Source organism: Nerophis lumbriciformis, linkage group LG17 (genome assembly GCF_033978685.3).
Source record: "Nerophis lumbriciformis linkage group LG17, RoL_Nlum_v2.1, whole genome shotgun sequence".
Classification (NCBI taxonomy): domain Eukaryota; kingdom Metazoa; phylum Chordata; class Actinopteri; order Syngnathiformes; family Syngnathidae; genus Nerophis; species Nerophis lumbriciformis.
The window spans coordinates 45058659-45078517 of NC_084564.2; the positions used below are offsets into that span (position 1 = coordinate 45058659).

A 19859-nucleotide genomic window follows, 5' to 3' on the forward strand; every position below is an offset into this window, starting at 1 on the left:
TTGCTCTGATAGTGGCCTTCAACTCTTCTGCGTTTTTGGGTCTGGCATTCTGCATCTTCCTTTTCACAATACCCCACAGATTTTCTATGGGGCTAAGGTCAGGGGAGTTGGCGGGACCATTTAGAACAGAAATACCATGGTCCGTAAACCAGGCACGGGTAGATTTTGCGCTGTGTGCAGGCGCCAAGTCCTGTTGGAACTTGAAATCTCCATCTCCATAGAGCAGGTCAGCAGCAGGAAGCATGAAGTGCTCTAAAACTTGCTGGTAGACGGCTGCGTTGACCCTGGATCTCAGGAAACAGAGTGGACCGACACCAGCAGATGACATGGCACCCCAAACCATCACTGATGGTGGAAACTTTACACTAGACTTCAGGCAACGTGGATCCTGTGCCTCTCCTGTCTTCCTCCAGACTCTGGGACCTCGATTTCCAAAGGAAATGCAAAATTTGCATGGTTGGGTGATGGTTTGGGGTGCCATGTCATCTGCTGGTGTCGGTCCACTCTGTTTCCTGAGATCCAGGGTCAACGCAGCCGTCTACCAGCAAGTTTTAGAGCACTTCATGCTTCCTGCTGCTGACCTGCTCTATGGAGATGGAGATTTCAAGTTCCAACAGGACTTGGCGCCTGCACACAGCGCAAAATCTACCCGTGCCTGGTTTACGGACCATGGTATTTCTGTTCTAAATTGGCCCGCCAACTCCCCTGACCTTAGCCCCATAGAAAATCTGTGGGGTATTGTGAAAAGGAAGATGCAGAATGCCAGACCCAAAAACGCAGAAGAGTTGAAGGCCACTATCAGAGCAACCTGGGCTCGCATGACACCTGAGCAGTGCCAGAAACTCATCGACTCCATGCCACGCTGCATTAACACAGTAATTGAGGCAAAAGGAGCTCCAACCAAGTATTGAGTATTGTACATGCTCATATTTTTCATTTTCATACTTTTCAGTTGGCCAACATTTCTAAAAATCCCTTTTTTGTATTAGCCTTAAGTAATATTCTAATTTTGTGACACACGGAATTTTGGATTTTCATTTGTTGCCACTTCAAATCATCAAAATTAAATGAAATAAACATTTGAATGCATCAGTCTGTGTGCAATGAATAAATATAATGTACAAGTTACACCTTTTGAATGCAATTACTGAAATAAATCAAGTTTTTCAAAATATTCTAATTTACTGGCTTTTACCTGTATACATATATATATATATATATATAATAAATACTTGAATTTCAGTGTTCATTTATTTACACATATACACACACATAACACTCATCTACCGGTACTCATTGTTGAGTTAAGGGTTGAATTGTCCATCCTTGTTCTATTCTCTGTCACTATTTTTCGAACCATGCTGAACACCCTCTCTGATGATGCATTGCTGTGTGGCACGCACAAAAGTGCTTTCATCAAATGCACTAGATGGCAGTATTGTCCTGTTTAAGAGTGTCACAACATTGCTGTTTACGGCAGACGAACTGCTTTACGGTATACAAAAAAGTGACTGCTGTTGTTGTGTGTTGTTGCCGCGCTGGGAGGACGTTAATGAAACTGCCTAACAATAAACCCACATAAGAAACCAAGAACTCGCCCTCCATCATTCTACAGTTATAACGTGATTGGGCAGGCACGCTGTTTATATTGTGGGTTAATACTCAAATAAAATATTTGTTGTTATGGACCCGAGTCCGCCTGAATTTCGGGAGATTTTCGGGAGAAAATTTGTCCCGGGAGGTTTTCGGGAGAGGCGCTGAATTTCGGGAGTCTCCTGGAAAATCCGGGAGGGTTGGCAAGTATGATCATTTCACAAAGTTTCAGCTAACTTGGTCGCTTTGCATAAAAGTCCAGTTTCCAAATGGGTTCTACGGCCTCGTAAGGCAAACTTGCAAATGTCACGCAAAATTGTCAGTTTTTTTAAAGACATATCTTTGGTGGATTTTGCTGATTTTTGATGTGATTGCTGGTTTCACTTCACCAATTGTTTGATGGCTGTTCTGGCACACATTATTTTTGAGGTACACCCAAAGTCATAAAATCTGATTTTGATGGAGCATGATGACATCAAGACTTTTTTCAAAAATGTACTGCACTACCATGTATAATTTGTTGGAGAAATAAGCCTTCGTGGAAATTGTATTTTCCTTGGTTGACCAAGAATTGTTGGGGAAGACTATTGTTCAAATATTTAATGCACTAAGTCAATTCACCCTGAATAGGAAAACAAGAAAAATAAAAAATTGCAGATTTATTCAAAGATTTGTGAGTTGTGTTTTATTGGGGTCATCCTTGTATGAGAAGCAGGATGACACATTTGGAAAGGCTCATCTGGCCACTGCAGAGTTTATTATAATCCTCCTTACTTGGACAGAGCAGCCTGCTTCTTGTGCTATCTGAGCTATATTTAGTGTTGCAGCAGCTTTCTTCAATAGCATTTGTGTTTGCACTGCTCAAAACTCACTTCTGCCCCTAATAACATTCACACAATGACAACTTATTCATTCTGCCACCAACTCTGGCTCTAAGAATATTCAAATAGTGACAACTCGTTTTATTTTACCACCAAAAAAATATGGGTTGCTATAAAAAATTACAAAGTCAAGCAAGTTTTGTTACAAGGTTTTGTAACAAGCGGTATGAATGCAGCTGTGAGCACGTTAAATAAAGTGTTTGAATAGAGAAAACATGTAACAGTTTGTTTCAGGCGGTGCAAGTGAAGCCACATGACTCCCTGGTGAGAACCTCCACACTGACATGGACACATGTTGACATGAGTCAGCATCAGGTGTCATTTCTGTTCTTCTTCCTTAATGTGTTTCCTTAAGGGACAGCAGACAGCATGCAGCTTCAATTTTCTTCATTTCCTTCCCAAATTGCTGGTAAAAGAACATCTCATTCAGCTCATTTTGGGAACAAAAATACGACTCTAATAGAGCCCATTTCTCTTGAAGAGCAACTCATGTTCTCTTACAAAAGCTCCCAGGAGTCAACAACAATATGCTTCAGGGGCGGTATAGCTCGGTTGGTAGAGCGGCCGTGCCAGCAACTTGAGGGTTCCAGGTTCAATCCCCGCTTCCACAATCCTAGTCACTGCCGTTGTGTCCTTGAGCAAGACATTTTACCCACCTGTTCCCAGTGTCACCAACTCTAGTTTAAATGTAACTTAGATATTGGCTTTCACTATGTAAAAGAGCAGAGGAGCATGATGTTGAGTTTGTAAACACACACACACACACACACACACACACACACACACACACACACACACACACACACACACACACACACACACACACAAAGTGCATACACGCAATAACATCTTGGTGGGGAAGAATGGCAAAAACTACAATTCTACTGGTTAACAAAGAGTATGTGAAGTACAATATGGAGGTATTTGGGCTTCAAAACTAACAATAAAAACTACAATTCTACTGGTTAATAAAGAGTGTGTGAAGTACATCATGGAGGTATTTGGGCTTCAAAACTAACAATAAAAACTACAATTATACTGCTAAATAAAGAGGGTGTGAAGTACAATATGGAGGTATTGTCATGTCTGTGTGATCATGTTTTGTTTGGCCATGTGCTTTTTTGGATTTTGTTAGTTCCTGTTTTTTCACTCCCTGTTTTGTTTCCATGACAACCCATTAGTTTTCACCTGTCCTCATGTCACACACCCGATTCATTTGCACTCACGCACCTGTTGTTAATCATGTCTGTTATTTAAGCTTTTCATTTTCTGTTGGTCGGCCTGGCGACATTAACTCTGTGACCCCTGTTTACCTCTTCTGCAACCCATGTTTCCATAGTTCCATGCCAAGTAAGTTTTTGTTATTAATGCCACAGTTAGTGACGTTTTGTTTCATGTTCTTAGTTTCTGCCTTTGTGCAAGTTTTTGTTTCATTAGCCAAGTTTTTGTACTTCCGCCTTGTGCGCGCCTTTTTGTTCCTTTTTTATAGTAATAATTAAAAGATGTCCTTACCCTCACGCCTTGCCCGCGCCAACTTTCCTTTGCATTCCGGGAAAACAAACGCCAAGGTCCACATATTGACAGGTATTTGGGTTTCAAAACTAACAATAAAAACTATAATTCTATTGCTAAATAAAGAGGGTGTGAAGTACAACATGGAGGTATTTGGACTTCAAAACTAACAATAAAAACTACAATTCTACTGGTAAATAAAGAGTGTGTGAAGTACAATACGGAGGTACTGTATTTGGACTTCAAAACTAACAATAAAAACTACAATTCTACTGGTTAATAAAGAGTGTGTGAAGTACAATATGGAGGTATTTGGGCTTCAAAACTAACAGTAAAAACTACAATTATACTGCTAAATAAAGAGTGTGTGAAGTACAATATGGAGGTACTGTATTTGGACTTCAAAATTAACAATAAAAACTACAATTATACTGGTTAGTAAAGAGTGTGTGAAGTACAATATGGAGGTAATTGGACTTCAAAACTAACAATAAAAACTACAATTCTACTGGTAAATAAAGAGTGTGTGAAGTACAATATGGAGGTACTGTATTTGGACTTCAAAACTAACAATAAAAACTACAATTCTACTGGTAAATAAAGAGGTGGTGAAGTACAATATGGAGGTATTTGGACTTCAAAACTAACAATAAAAACTATAATTCTATTGCTAAATAAAGAGGGTGTGAAGTACAATATGGAGGTATTTGGACTTCAAAACTAACAATAAAAACTACAATTCTACTGGTAAATAAAGAGGTGGTGAAGTACAATATGGAGGTATTTGGACTTCAAAACTAACAATAAAAACTACAATTCTACTGGTAAATAAAGAGTGTGTGAAGTACAATATGGAGGTATTTGGACTTCAAAACTAACAATAAAAACTACAATTCTACTGGTAAATAAAGAGGTGGTGAAGTACAATATGGAGGTATTTGGACTTCAAAACTAACAATAAAAACTACAATTCTACTGGTAAATAAAGAGTGTGTGAAGTACAATATGGAGGTACTGTATTTGGACTTCAAAACTAACAATAAAAACTACAATTCTACAGGTAAATAAAGAGGTGGTGAAGTACAATATGGAGGTATTTGGACTTCAAAACTAACAATAAAAACTACAATTCTACAGGTAAATAAAGAGGTGGTGAAGTACAATATGGAGGTATTTGGACTTCAAAACTAACAATAAAAACTACAATTCTACTGCTAAATAAAGAGTGTGTGAAGTACATCATGGAGGTATTTGGGCTTCAAAACTAACAATAAAGGTGATACTTTTAACAAGGAAGCGGCGCGCTTCAAGCGTTGCTTTAAAACATGCCTCGCCAAATGTGACAATTAGTATTACCACCTTTGCTTCAAACTTAGGTAAACATTTAATTAATGAACCTTCAGATCTGCACAAGGAGTTTTAAAAAAGTGACAGGTAATAATGTAGTTGTTACACCTGTCCTGCTGTTCTGCTCCGGTGCAGACTGTCGCAGAGGAGCACAGGGCAGACGTTTGCTCCAGTTCACTTTACCCTGCAATGGGTCTGCTAAGATTCGCTTTCTGGTCAGAATTTGAGGCCGCTGATTTGTGACAATCTGGTTGCTTTATTATTAGTTTTGCAGGACTCAACCAGACCCATTCATCACTTTACGGCGCAGTGCGCGTGCTCCTCTCTTTCTGTACTCGCCCACTCACTCACTGAGCTGCTCGACTTTTAAGTGGCCAAAAAAACATGAACACATTACCCTCCTTTTAGCATCCCTTCACTGGCTCCAAGTTTATTTTAGAATTCACTTTATAATTGTATTGTTTGTTTCTAAACGGATTAGCGGCCAAATATATGTCAGACCTTATAAACATCTACACTCCCACAAGGTCTCTGAGATCAGCTGATGAATTTCTTCTTGTGGTCCCTGTCACGGCTGGTTACACGCCGCCGTGCCTTTTTGGTGGTGTTCTCCGGTGTTTTGTGTTAGTTCCTGTCCTGTGCTTTTATTTTGGCGGCTCTTCCGGTTTTGTTAGTGTTTTCCCGTGACTGCTTCACTTTTTTCACGGAGCATTTCCCCTCACCTGCTTTCTGTTAGCAATCAAGACTATATAAGTTGATCCTTTTTCTCCCTTCGTTGTCGGGACATTGTTTGTGGATGTTGATGTTCTCGATTCCCTATTTGTTGGTGACCAGAGACGATTCTTTTCGAAACTATTTGCAAGTACACTCGTATGTGTGGACGCCGTCTGCTGCACATTCCCCGTAAGTGTTTTGCCTTTTGTTTGGTTTTTGTCATAGCTTGTGCGGTCGGAGCACTTCCCCGTTGCTCTCGCTTTTTGTTCATTTATTACTAAATACCGTATTTTCCGCACTATTAGCCGCACCTAAAAACCACAAATTTACTCAAAAGCTGACAGTGCGCCTTATAACCCGGTGCGCTTTATATATGGATTAATATTAAGATCCATTTTCATAAAGTTTCGGTCTCGCAACTACGGTAAACAGCCGCCATCTTTTTTCCCCGTAGAAGAGGAAGTGCTTCTTCTTCTACGCAAGCAACCGCCAAGGTAAGCACCCGCCCCCATAGAAGAGGAAGCGCTTCTTCTTCTACTGTAAGCAACCACCCGCCCCCGTAGAAGAAGAAAAAGAGCGCGGATATTACGTTTCATTTCCTTTGTGTGTTTACATCTGTAAAGACCACAAAATGGCTCCTACTAAGCGACAGGTTTCCGGTTCATGAAAGGACGCAATCTCTCCATCCGCACACGGACTACTATTTCACAGCAACTGCCTAAAGACTTTCAAGAAAAGCTGGCTACTTTCCGTGCATATTGTAAAAACAAGATAGCTGAAAAAAAGATCCGGCCAGAGAACATTATCAACATGGACGAGGTTCCACTGACTTTTGATATTCCTGTGAACCGCACTGTGGATACAACGGGAGCACGTACGGTAAATATTCGCACCACAGGGAATGAGAAGTCATCCTTCACTGTGGTTCTAGCTTGCCATGCTAATGGCCAGAAACTTCCACCCATGGTGATATTCAAAAGGAAGACCTTGCCAAAAGAGACCTTTCCAGCCGGCGTCATCATAAAAGCTAACTCGAAGGGATGGATGGATGAAGAAAAGATGAGCGAGTGGTTAAGGGAAGTTTACGCGAAGAGGCCGGGTGGCTTTTTTCACGCAGCTTCGTCCATGTTGATATACGACTCCATGCGCGCCCACATCACGCTGGTTTTTAATATATTATTAAAGTTTGACTGACCTATCTGACTGTTTTTTTGACATTCCTTTAGCGCAGTTAGATGCGGCTTATAACACGGGGCGGCTTATAGGTGGACAAAGTTTTGAAATATGCCGTTCATTGAAGGCGCGGCTTATAACCCAGGGCGCCTTATGGTGCGGAAAATACGGTACCTCTTTTTCCTCACGCTGCTACCTCGTTCGTCTGCATCCGTAAAACCACGACAACCTCCGGCTTCTCCCAGGACGCACCGCTTATCTTCACTTGACAGTCCCAGAGGGGATGGTGCATTTTCTGTTGTGGCTCCAAAACTTTGGAAAGATATCCTTCTTACTATTCGAAAGGCTCCCTCCTAAATGACTTTTAAATCACGTCTTAAAACATATTTTTACTCCTTGGCTTTTAAACCAGCATGAAAGTTACGTGATTTAAAGCTCTCAATATGCACCGAATGTTCTTGGAGCACTTTGAAAAGTGTGTAAAAAGACTACAAGACAGCAATGAAGGCAAGCCACCATCAAGAAATGAAAAGAGAAAGGAGGAAAAAAACCCACCCGGTCTCCACGGGTTTCTCCAGAACAATATCAGCTGCTTCAGGCTGCCTCAACACCAACCTCGTCAGTCTAATGGGCTGTGGGGTGTTTGGCCTGGAGCCTGAAACTTGGACCTGAGAGCCTGGCAAGTACATGGAGAGTGTGGGTAGACACATGCATTAGATTTGTTTAACACTGGATTAGAGCAATATCTCCACCTAGAGGAGAGCTGTTCAGTTAATTGAGTGTTGTGTTTGGACATGAGAGGTGATTGGTACCTGCTCGCTGCTCCAACTGATCAGGTTCTGAATAGGCAATAGAGGTAAAGCGCCTCCTTACTTCCTCTTGGTCCTTCTGCTCGGGCACACACACACACTTGATAAACATGCTGATCTCAAAACTTCAGAGACATAGCAAACGTTCAAGAAAGCCGAACCAGAGAAATACAAATAACAAGACTCAAGTTTCCAGGGTGGTTTTTGTGGAGGGCAGTTGTCACCTGTATCTCCTCCATGCGAAGCAGCATACTCTCCAGGGTGGGGGCTTGCATAACCCTCCTGCTGACGCCTTCCAACTCTTCACTTATCTTGAGCGTCCATGCCGCCTGTGCAGCATCCTCTAAGACTTCATCCAGTAGGACTTCACCCAGCTGCTCAGCATTATCTCCAATCTGATTCAGTAGAACACCAAGACATTAAGACATTTGAATGGAATAGAATTGCAGTGAGTTTATATTTATTTGTTCATAGCTAAGCTCGGCTGAGAAACATTGGTGAGAGCATCTTGGCTCACCGTCTTTGCAGCCTGCTCTGACAGCTTATTCCTCAGAGATCCGCTGCTCCTGCTCCTGGACTCGCCAAGATGCTGAGGGTAAAACGCAAATGACCATAAACGGCAGTTCCCTCAGAAAGTGCTCTAAAATTCAGACAACTGCTGTTGCCAGGTTGCAAAATGACACATAAAGATGCTGAATAATGTATCACAGCAGCCATAGCAAGGGGAAGAATGGAAAGTGAAACACAAAGTACATTGGAAATACACTTGGAGTTCTTACTCACAAACTCAGGCCAAGCATATACTTTGTATGGGGGAAGCGTGGCTCAGATGGTTGAGAGAGTTCCTGGTACAAATCCAGCTTCCGCCATTTTACTTACTGCCATTGTGTCCTTTGGCAAGAGACTTTACCCACATTTGCTCACATTGCCACTCACACCGGTGTACAAACCCTGTTTCCATATGAGCTGGGAAATTGTGTTAGATGTAAATATAAACGGAATACAATGATTCTCAAATCATTTTCAAGCCATATTCAGTTGAATATGCTACAAAGACAACATATTTGATGTTCAAACTCATAAACTTTATTTTTTTTTTGCAAATAATAATTAACTTAGAATTTCATGGCTGCAACACGTGCCAAAGTAGTTGGGAAAGGGCATGTTCACCACTGTGTTACATGGCCTTTCCTTTTAACAACACTCAGTAAAGGTTTGGGAACTGAGGAGACACATTTTTGAAGCTTCTCAGGTGGAATTCTTTCCCATTCTTGCTTGATGTACAGCTTAAGTTGTTCAACAGTCCGGGGGTCTCCGTTGTGCTATTTTAGGCTTCATAATGCGCCACACATTTTCAATGGGAGACAGGTCTGGACTACAGGCAGGCCAGTCTAGTACCCGCACTCTTTTACTATGAAGCCACGTTGATGTAACACGTGGCTTGGCATTGTCTTGCTGAAATAAGCAGGGGCGTCCATGGTAACGTGGCTTGGATGGCAACATATGTTGCTCCAAAACCTGTATGTACCTCTCAGCATTAATGGTGCCTTCACAGATGTGTAAGTTACCCATGTCTTGGCCACTAATACACCCCCATACCATCACACATGCTGCCTTTTACACTTTGCGCCTATAACAATCCGGATGGTTCTTTTCCTCTTTGGTCCGGAGGACACGACGTCCACAGTTTCCAAAAACAATTTGAAATGTGGACTCGTCAGACCACAGAACACTTTTCCACTTTGAATCAGTCCATCTTAGATGAGCTCAGGCCCAGCGAAGCCAAAGGCGTTTCTGGGTGTTGTTGATAAACGGTTTTTGCCTTGCATAGGAGAGTTTTAACTTGCACTTACAGATGTAGCGACCAACTGTAGTTACTGACAGTGGGTTTCTGAAGTGTTCCTGAGCCCATGTGGTGATATCCTTTACACACGGATGTCAGTTTTTGATGCAGTGCCGCCTGAGGGATCCAAGGTCACGGGCATTCAATGTTACGTGCAGTGATTCTCTGAACCTTTTGATGATATTACGGAGCGTAGATGGTGAAATCCCTAAATTCCTTGCAAAAGCTGCTTGAGAAATGTTGTTCTTAAAAAATTTGCTCAGGCATTTGTTGACAAAGTGGTGACCCTCGCCCCATCCTTGTTTGTGAATGACTGAGCATTTCATGGAATCTACTTTTATACCCAATCATGGCACCCACCTGTTCCCAATTAGCCTGTTCACCTGTGGGATGTTCCAAATAAGTCTTTGATGAGCATTCCTCAACTTTATCACTCTTTTTTGCCACTTGTGCCAGCTTTCTTGAAACATGTTGCAGGCATCAAATTCCAAATGAGCTAATATTTGCAAAAAAAAACAAAGTTTACCAGTTCGAGCATTAAATATCTTGTCTTTGCAGTCTATTCAATTGAATATAAGTTGAAAAGGATTTGTTATATTCTCTTTTTATTTACCAATTATACAACGTGCCAATGTCACTGCTTTTGGCTTTTGTAGGATCTGAGCAGAGGATGGTGTTGTGGCTTCTGGAGACCTTGGAGCCACGTGTAATTAAGAGCTTAATAAGTCAACTTTGATTGATTGATTCTTTGTCTCTGAGCTCCTTTTGTGCAGCTCCTTAGACCTCATGTTTCTCTGACATGCACTGTGAGCTGTAAGGTCTTATATAGATAGCAAGCCTTTAAAGCTGGGGTACTTGAATCTTGTGTCACCAGGCAGAATTTAAACTGTAAAGCCCCCCCACCCCACCCCCCCCCGAATCTGCGCAACTTGCTGATTGTCCCTCCCAGTCTCCTCCTCTCTGCAAGTGCAGGAAATGGCGCACAAGAGCTGTACATGCAAAGGGTTGTTGACAGTCTGAAGTTGCATGGAAGGATCCCCTAGTTTGTCATTTGTTGCAGGTAACGCACGTCGCCACACATAATAATACGCACAAAATATAGGAACATCATGAGTGCCATGAATACGCCAGACCAATATTTATTTGAGTTTTGGCTCTTCTTTGTTTTTTTAGACATACAGCGTCTTTCTTTTCTTCCTTCGGATTAGCTCTTTTTGGGTTTTTTATGCTGTAACAACAAGCAATCTTTCCAAGTGTGTGTTGGGCAGCCATGCTTTACTGAAACCAAATAAGTGATTCTTCCAACCTTAGCTTCATCCAGAAGAGGCTGGATCTTCTCTCGAGCCTGCTGCTCAGCTCTCTCGGCCCACTGTGTTGGCGAGATGACCTCGGCCCTGTAAAGCAACACATCAATTAGTTTCATTTGTGCAGGCCGTGAGAATGGAGTCTGACTGATAGAGGATAAGGACTCTGCATGAAGCTGCTCATCAAGCATCATCACTGTAGATGTATTGCTACTGTACCTCAATCTCCTAATACGTTCAACCTCCTCTTCACTGAGCTGGTTGAGCTCGTTCAGTCTCTGCATTGTTGTCTTCTCCAGCCAAACACCTCTGTACCATGACACATGTTGTCACATTGAGCTGAATGCCATTTCATTTACATTTGCAAGACCTTAGTTATAGAATCAGGTTGGTGGCTCCTGATTAATTAATAGGCAGAATTGTGGTAATTCTAATTTGATTGACTAAAGTTATGTGGAGCACTCAATCAAGGGAATGCTTATAAGGACTAAAACCGGGCTGCCCATTAATCCTTTACAAAGACAAATGACCTAACTTTAGATTTAGCAAGCAATGAGATTAATTTATTGTCGAAAAAGAACTTTGAATCACAGTATTGCCTGTGGCTCTGTGTAAGTGGGGTCTGACAGAGGTTAAAAATAATTGACTGAATATAGATGTGGAAGTCATTAACATGCCATTTGTTCTTTTATGTTGACATAATAATGCAAAAACCTACTCAAACCAAGTAAATACATAGTTCACTCCAACATCGTAAAGACAATAGGGAGCAGACAGTGATCCTCACCTTAATGCTTCATTCTGGGCTTGTTCTTTTTTTTCTAAGCTTAAGTCAGCATCTTTGACTGTTACTGACCCCAAGGCAACTTTCTGCCCAACAGGAGTTGATGATGAGGGCTTTTCGGGAGACCAGAAACATCTGGGCTCAGGGGACATCTTTTGATGAGAGCTGAAGAGACAGGAGAGACTCACTAGCAAGTTTATAATGTGTGATTGTGACATCGTTATGCTATTATAGTTAAAGGGGAACTGCACTTTTTGGGGGATTTTTCCCTATCGTTCATAATCATCATGAAAGAAGCTAAATATCAGAGGTGGGTAGAGTAGCCAGAAATTGTACTCAAGTAAGAGTACTGTTACTTTAGAGATTTATTACTCAAGTAAAAGTAAGGAGTAGTCACCCAAATATTTACTTGAGTAAAAGTAAAAAGTATGTTGTGAAAAAACTACTCAAGTACTGAGTAACTGATGAGTAACATATATACACACACACATATATATATATATATATATATATATATATATATATAACATATATATATATATATATATATATATATATATATATATATATAAATATATATATATATATATATATATATATATATACATACATTGATATATACAGTATATAATTTATATTTATTTATTTTGCCGTTTTTGTTTACATGTTAAAGGTGTTTTAATGAATATACATGCATGTTTAACACATATAGATTCCTTTCTTTCAAGAATATAAGTTGGTGTATTACCTGATTCTGATGACTTGCATTGATTGGAATCAGACAGTAGTGCCGATAACGTCCTCGTTTTCAAATGGAGGAGAAAAAAAGTTCCTCCTTTCTGTCTAATACCACATGAAAGTGGTTGGTTTTTGGCTTCTTATTTGTCCAGCTTCCATATTCGTTTTTATACACTTTACAAGAAATACATTGGCGGCAAACTCCGTAGCTTGCTAGCTTGTTTGTGCTGGCTTTCGGAGACTCTTATTTTGAAAGCGCAGGCGCGATGGAGCGGCACTTTTATTGTGAAGACAGGAACTGTGAAGTCAGTCTTTAGGCTTTTGACGGGATGTCCGGTTGAAATAAAAAAGGGTCTTTTTTCCTTCACACTTTTGATTGATTGATTGGAACTTTTATTAGTAGATTGCACAGTACAGTACATATTCCGTACAATTGACCACTAAATGGTAACACCCCAATAAGTTTTTCAACTTGTTTAAGTCAGGTCATGTGACCACCTGGCTCTGTTTGATTGGTCCAACGTCACAGTGACTGCATCTGATTGGTGGAACGGAGTGAACGTCACCAGTGACTGTATTTGTTGAAACGCAGGCACTATGAAGGTCTGTCTGACAGACCAAAACAAACAAAGCGTGCATTAACAGATCGATAAAAATTAGTAGCGAGTAGCGAGCTGAATGTAGATAAAAGTAGCGGAGTAAAAGTAGCGTTTTTTCTCTATAAATATACTCAAGTAAAAGTAAAAGTATGTTGCATTAAAACTACTCTTAGAAGTACAATTTATCCCAAAAGTTACTCAAGTAGATGTAACGGAGTAAATGTAGCGCGTTACTACCCACCTCTGCTAAATATACGAAGGATGAGCTCCTGCTTCTAGAAGCCAGCACGAAGGAAGAGTGAGACATTGAAGCAGACGGAAACCGAGAGAGTGAGGTGAAAGTGACTCGAAGAGCTAAAAATCACCTTACTATGGTGGAGTCATTTACACAAGGTATGTATGATGAGAAAGTGTCAAGACTTGGACTCTGGAGTGGTTGTTTTAGTAAAGCTGGACTGGACATGGCGTGAAGGTAAATACATGTTTAATTTTACACTAACAAAAAGAACAAACGAAAAGCGCGCACAAGGCGGAAGTACAAAAACTTGGCTAATGAAACAAAAACTAGGACAAAGGCAAAACTATGGACGTGAAACTAATAAACCCTTACTGTGGCATGGCATGAAGCATGACTAACAAGGGTGTGTAGAGGGTGATGTCGCCAGAAAGACAGCCTGGCAACTGGGAGCTTAAATAATAGTGACATGATTAGTGACAGCAGGTGCGTGACGCAAAATGTGAAAATGTGAGACAGGTGCGTGACGTGAGGATGTGAACCAGGTGAAACTAATGGTTGCTGTGGTGACAAAACAAACAAAAGTGCACAAAAAGTCCAAAAACAAATGCGAACATGACTAAAACAAAACATGATCACACAGACATGACAGAAAGAAGCACAATCATTGTCGCTTTGCACACCGCCAAGATGTGTGAATGAAAAAGGCTATTTTTGTTATATCTACTCACTGAAACAAACTATAGCCATCTCAATGTTTTACTTCATTATTTATTTGGATATAATCTACAAACCCCGTTTCCATATGAGTTGGGAAATTGTGTTAGATGTAAATATAAACGGAATACAATGATTTGCAAATCCTTTTCAACCCATATTCAGTTGAATATGCTACAAAGACAACATATTTGATGTTCAAAGTGATAAACATTTTTTTTTTTGTTGCAAATAATCATTAACTTTAGAATTTGATGGCAGCAACACGTGACAAAGAAGTTGGGAAAGGTGTCAATAAATACTGATAAAGTTGAGGAATGCTCATCAAACACTTATTTGGAACATCCCACAGGTGTGCAGGCTAATTGGGAACAGGTGGGTGCCATGATTGGGTATAAAAGTAGATTCCATGAAATGCTCAGTCATTCACAAACAAGGATGGGGCGAGGGTCACCACTTTGTCAACAAATGCGTGAGCAAAATTGTTGAACAGTTTAAGAAAAACCTTTCTCAACCAGCTATTGCAAGGAATTTAGGGATTTCACCATCTACGGTCTGTAATATCATCAATGGGTTCAGAGAATCTGGAGAAATCACTGCACGTAAGCAGCTAAGCCCGTGACCTTCCATCCCTCAGGCTGTACTGCATCAACAAGCGACATCAGTGTGTAAGGGATATCACCACATGGGCTCAGGAACACTTCAGAAACCCACTGTCAGTAACTACAGTTGGTCGCTACATCTGTAAGTGCAAGTTAAAACTCTCCTATGCAAGGCAAAAACCCTTTATCAACAACACCCAGAAACACTGTCGGCTTCGCTGGGCCTGAGCTCATCTAAGATGGACTGATACAAAGTGGAAAAGTGTTCTGCGGTCTGACGAGTCCACATTTCAAATTGTTTTTGGAAACTGTGGACGTCGTGTCCTCCGGACCAAAGAGGAAAAGAACCATCCGGATTGTTATAGGCGCAAAGTGTAAAAGGCAGCATGTGTGATGGTATGGGGGTGTATTAGTGCCCAAGACATGGGTAACTTACACATCTGTGAAGGCACCATTAATGCTGAAAGGTACATACAGCTTTTGGAGCAACATATGTTGCCATCCAAGCAACGTTACCATGGACGCCCCTGCTTATTTCAGCAAGACGGTGCCAAGCCACGTGTTACATCAACGTGGCTTCATAGTAAAAGAGTGCGGGTACTAGACTGGCCTGCCTGTAGTCCAGACCTGTCTCCCATTGAAAATGTGAAGCCTAAAATAGCACAACGGAGACCCCCGGACTGTTGAACAACTTAAGCTGTACATCAAGCAAGAATGGGAAAGAATTCCACCTGAGAAGCTTCAAAAATGTGTCTCCTCAATTCCCAAACATTTATTGAGTGTTGTTAAAAGAAAAGGCCATGTAACACAGTGGTGAACATGCCCTTTCCCAACTACTTTGGCACATGATGCAGCCATGAAATTCTAAGTTAATTATTATTTGCAAAAAAAAAATAAAGTTTATGAGTTTGAACATCAAATATGTTGTCTTTGTAGCATATTCAACTGAATATGGCTTGAAAATGATTTGCAAATCATTGTATTCCGTTTATATTTACATCTAACACAATTTCCCAACTCATATGGAAACGGGGTTTGTAACTACAGCTATTACTCAGGAAAAGGCTCAACAGGACTCAGCTGGACCTGCAGAACTTGCTGACACGGAGCCTGACCTTGCTGACCAAGGACTGACAGCAGTGTCCGCGTCACCTGCTGTTGAGAGACTGTCTAGACCTAAGAGACATGTTCAGCCACCTAAGAGGCTGATTGAGAGTTGTTAAAAAATAAAAAATAAAATAAAAAGTGTTTGTTATGATGCTTTGACATTTTTGCACTTTATTTCTTTATTGAAAGAAAATTCTACGAAGAGAAAAGTTGTTTGCAAATGTGGTTACAATGCTAAAAAATGAAAAGTTAAAGCTAAAAAAAGAAATACACTTTATTGAGTTAACATTATTTCTTTATAGGGGGAACGATGTGATGTTATGAGCTCAGGAATATAACAACTACACTACCCAGCATGCAACAGGAGTGACGGGCATGCGCGGTAGCCCCGAAAAGTGTTGTTGCATGTCGCCAGCCGGCAGCTAAGAATGAGGTTATGAGCACGCTGTGAAAGTAAAGGTCAAGAACTCAGCCAACACGCCTCGTCTGCATTATTTATAATTAGACAGACAACACATATACAGTGTGATTTTGTTTTGTTTACAAGGGAAGAAAAACAAAAGTTAAAAAAGGGAGATATGCGAAGGTCCTGAGTAGTCTTGGGTTCAATCCCAGGCTCGGGATCTTTCTGTGTGGAGTTTGCATGTTCTCCCCGTGATTGTGTGGGTTCCCTCCGGGTACTCCGGCTTCCTCCCACCTCCAAAGACATGCACCTGGGGATAAGTTGATTGGCAACACTAAATGGTCCCTAGTGTGTGAATGTGAGTGTGAATGTTGTCTGTCTATCTGTGTTGGCCCTGCGATGAGGTGGCGACTTGTCCAGGGTGTACCCCGCCTTCCGCCCGATTGTAGCTGAGATAGGCTCCAGCGCCCCCCGCGACCCCAAAGGGAATAAGCGGTAGAAAATGGATGGATGGATGTTGTATATATATGTATGTGCTGCGGTTGCTTTAAGAACGTTGCTGTAAAGAAGGTGCGTTGCTAGCCTGGTTGCTATGTTTCCGCTTGGTCGTAAAAGTGTTGGTCATGTGTTTGTACCCTGCTCAAATCTCTCAGTAAAGTTATTCATTGGATTACACCTTTTGTTTTGAACTTTATTACACCTTGGAGCGCTTTTTCCAGTCCATTTTTTATCCTGCTTTCGCTATCTGCGCCTAATGACTGAGCTACGTGACCTCATTTCTTGTGATGTCTCACGGGGCATTTCTTGTGGGGACGGGATTCGTTCCCAGGGATTCGAATAAAGAACCAACTCTTTTTCTTTATTATAGTGGTCTCGATAACGGGTACCGGTTCTCAAAAAGGGAGTCGAGTCCGAGGACTCGGTTCTTTTCTTATCGAACAACCGGGAAAATTGGTTTCGAGCATCATCCCTAGCTGTGTACAAACAACAACATGAAATGTGGACTAATACTTTACAGGTGCTGTAATATGATTGATCATGTTTTTCAGTCAGTACAGATTGGTGTCTTATCGCAGTGTTGTGCATTACAAAATCAAACACGCTTCGTGTTGACGTAGAAGCTAGCTGATCTCTTTCCGTGGTTAGCTTTTACGGCTAATACCGAAACTGAACCTCTCCAAGGTTTCTCATAGTCATTCACATCGACGTCCCATTGGGGTTGTGAGTTTTTCCTTGCCCTTATGTGGGCTCTGTACCGCGGATGTCGTTGTGGCTTGTGCAGCCCTTTGAGACACTTGTGATTTTTGGGCTATATAAATAAACATTGATTGATTGATTGATTTTTATTGGATTGTAGTCTGTTTATTTAAATTATTTATTACTTCTTGTGTAATTTATTTTTATCCCATATTTATACAATGACAATAAAGTCCATTGTATTATATTCTCACTATATTATTCCACGTTCATGTAGTTTGTAATGTAATCAGAATACTGATTAGTATGGGGCAGATCTGCTCGGCACCATGGAAACCAATAATCATAATAATATATAAGAATCCCTCTTTGTATCACACAACGTACTAGAGGCAATATGTACCCAATGAAGTGTTGGTTAAAAGTATATCAATGCAAAATGCATTTTATTGCAAGTTAAAAAAGATGAGTTTATATATTGGATATACTGTAATAACAATCAGGTAAGGAGTGAAGGTGATGGGTAGAAATAGCACATGGATGCTCACCGTGGCGGTGAAAGAGAGTGAGAAGATGCAGGTATCCACGGCACTGACGGCTCCCTGTGTGGAGGTTGATTCACCCGCAGCCGAGAAGACACGGTGGGCTGCTTGAAATGTGCATTCTGCTTTTGATCGCCCTATGATGATGTAAACATGATCATTTAATGGGTTCATTGAAAAATGTCTGCATGAGTTGATTAAAGCATTGAGCATGAATGGAATAAATATTCAGTCCATTTCAATAAATACCAGCATTTGTGGAGACTTGTTCTTCTCATGCTGTAGCGCCCCCTCTTTTTTGCCCTCGTTGTCAGATATATGCACCTTCTGCTGTGCCGGCCCCTGTAGTCCTCTTTGTTTGTGTGCCGCCATCCTCTGAGCTGTCAACATGCAGTGAATGTGTGACAAACAGTCCGATCCCTACGGAGCTGAATCAACTAACAGCAGGAGTCCTAAGCTGCAATTAAAGCTAATTGTGCCCATGTGATTAAACAATGAAGCAGAGGACCAACTTGAATGATTAACCCAAACAGGAAGTCACAAAAGCAATCAGGTTACTTCCAAATGAACAAAGCTTCCTGAGGAATGTTAATTAGAAGAAAATAATAAATTACCGTAGCAGCAGCATATGCATAAATTAACCCATTGGGGCATTCAAATTAATTATTTAAACAAGCAAACTTACAACAAACGTGGCTACGTCTTGTGGGATTTGTGGCATTAGGAGGTCCACGTGCTCTGTTTAGACCCTTTGGTGCTCTGGTAGGTGATACACTGTGATTAGTGGACTTCTTCTGTAAAGAACTTGCTTGGTTTTGCGTCTTTTTTTTTTGCAGCAACAGCTCCTGTGTACTTATGGCAGAATCCAAAAGCTAAGGGAAAGTAACAGACAGCACACATTTAATACCCATACACAGCATGGTAAACCTGAACAATATAAGACAGGGGTGCTCACACTTTTTCTGCAGGCGAGCTACTTTTCAATTGATCAAGTCGTGGGGATCTACCTCATTCATATATATCATTTACATTTACTTATTTATGAAATATATGTTTTTGTTAACAAGTTAAAGGTGTTTAATGATAATGCAAGCATGTTTAACACATATAGTTAATATTGTTAAAAAATTAAAGGTGTTTAATGATAATACAAGCATGTTTAATACATATAGTTAATATTGTTAACAAGTAAAAGGTGTTTAAAGATAATGCAAGCATGTTTAACACATATAGTTAATATTGTTAAAAAATTAAAGGTGTTTAATGATAATACAAGCATGTTTAATACATATAGTTAATATTGTTAACAAGTTAAAGGTGTTTAAAGATAATGCAAGCATGTTTAACACATATAGTTAATATTGTTAAAAAATTAAAGGTGTTTAATGATAATATAAGCATGTTTAACACATAGTTAATATTGTTAAAATATTAAAGGTGTTTAATGATAATACAAGAATGTTTAATACATATAGTTAATATTGTTAACAACTTAAAGGTGTTTAAAGATAATACAAGCATGTTTAACACATATAGTTAATATTGTTAATAAGTTAAAGGTGTTTAAAGATAATACAAGCATGTTTAACACATATAGTTAATATTGTTAATAAGTTAAAGGTGTTTAAAGATAATACAAGCATGTTTAACACATATAGTTAATATTGTTAATAAGTTAAAGGTGTTTAAAGATAATACAAGCATGTTTAACACGTATAGATTCCTTTCTTTCATGAAGACAAGAATATAAGTTGGTGTA

General features: G+C 40.2%; 1 protein-coding gene across 3 annotated transcripts in view; it reads right to left on the bottom strand.

Moving 5' to 3' along the window:
- Positions 1–19859, bottom strand: part of kiaa0753 (KIAA0753 ortholog) — a 75635-nt gene that overhangs the window by 22528 nt on the left and 33248 nt on the right. For 2 of the 3 annotated variants that reach the window (XM_061973210.1, XM_061973209.2), the window contains exons 8-17: positions 18786–18972; positions 18350–18480; positions 18107–18237; positions 11964–12125; positions 11396–11485; positions 11179–11266; positions 8547–8618; positions 8254–8424; positions 8033–8108; positions 7776–7896 (exon numbers count right to left, since the gene is read on the bottom strand). In XM_061973210.1, coding sequence (XP_061829194.1) covers positions 7776–7896; positions 8033–8108; positions 8254–8424; positions 8547–8618; positions 11179–11266; positions 11396–11485; positions 11964–12125; positions 18107–18237; positions 18350–18480; positions 18786–18972 — 1229 coding nt within the window. The remainder of the gene's footprint in view (positions 1–7775; positions 7897–8032; positions 8109–8253; positions 8425–8546; positions 8619–11178; positions 11267–11395; positions 11486–11963; positions 12126–18106; positions 18238–18349; positions 18481–18785; positions 18973–19859) is intronic. The other variant, XM_061973211.2, reaches the window with a different exon arrangement.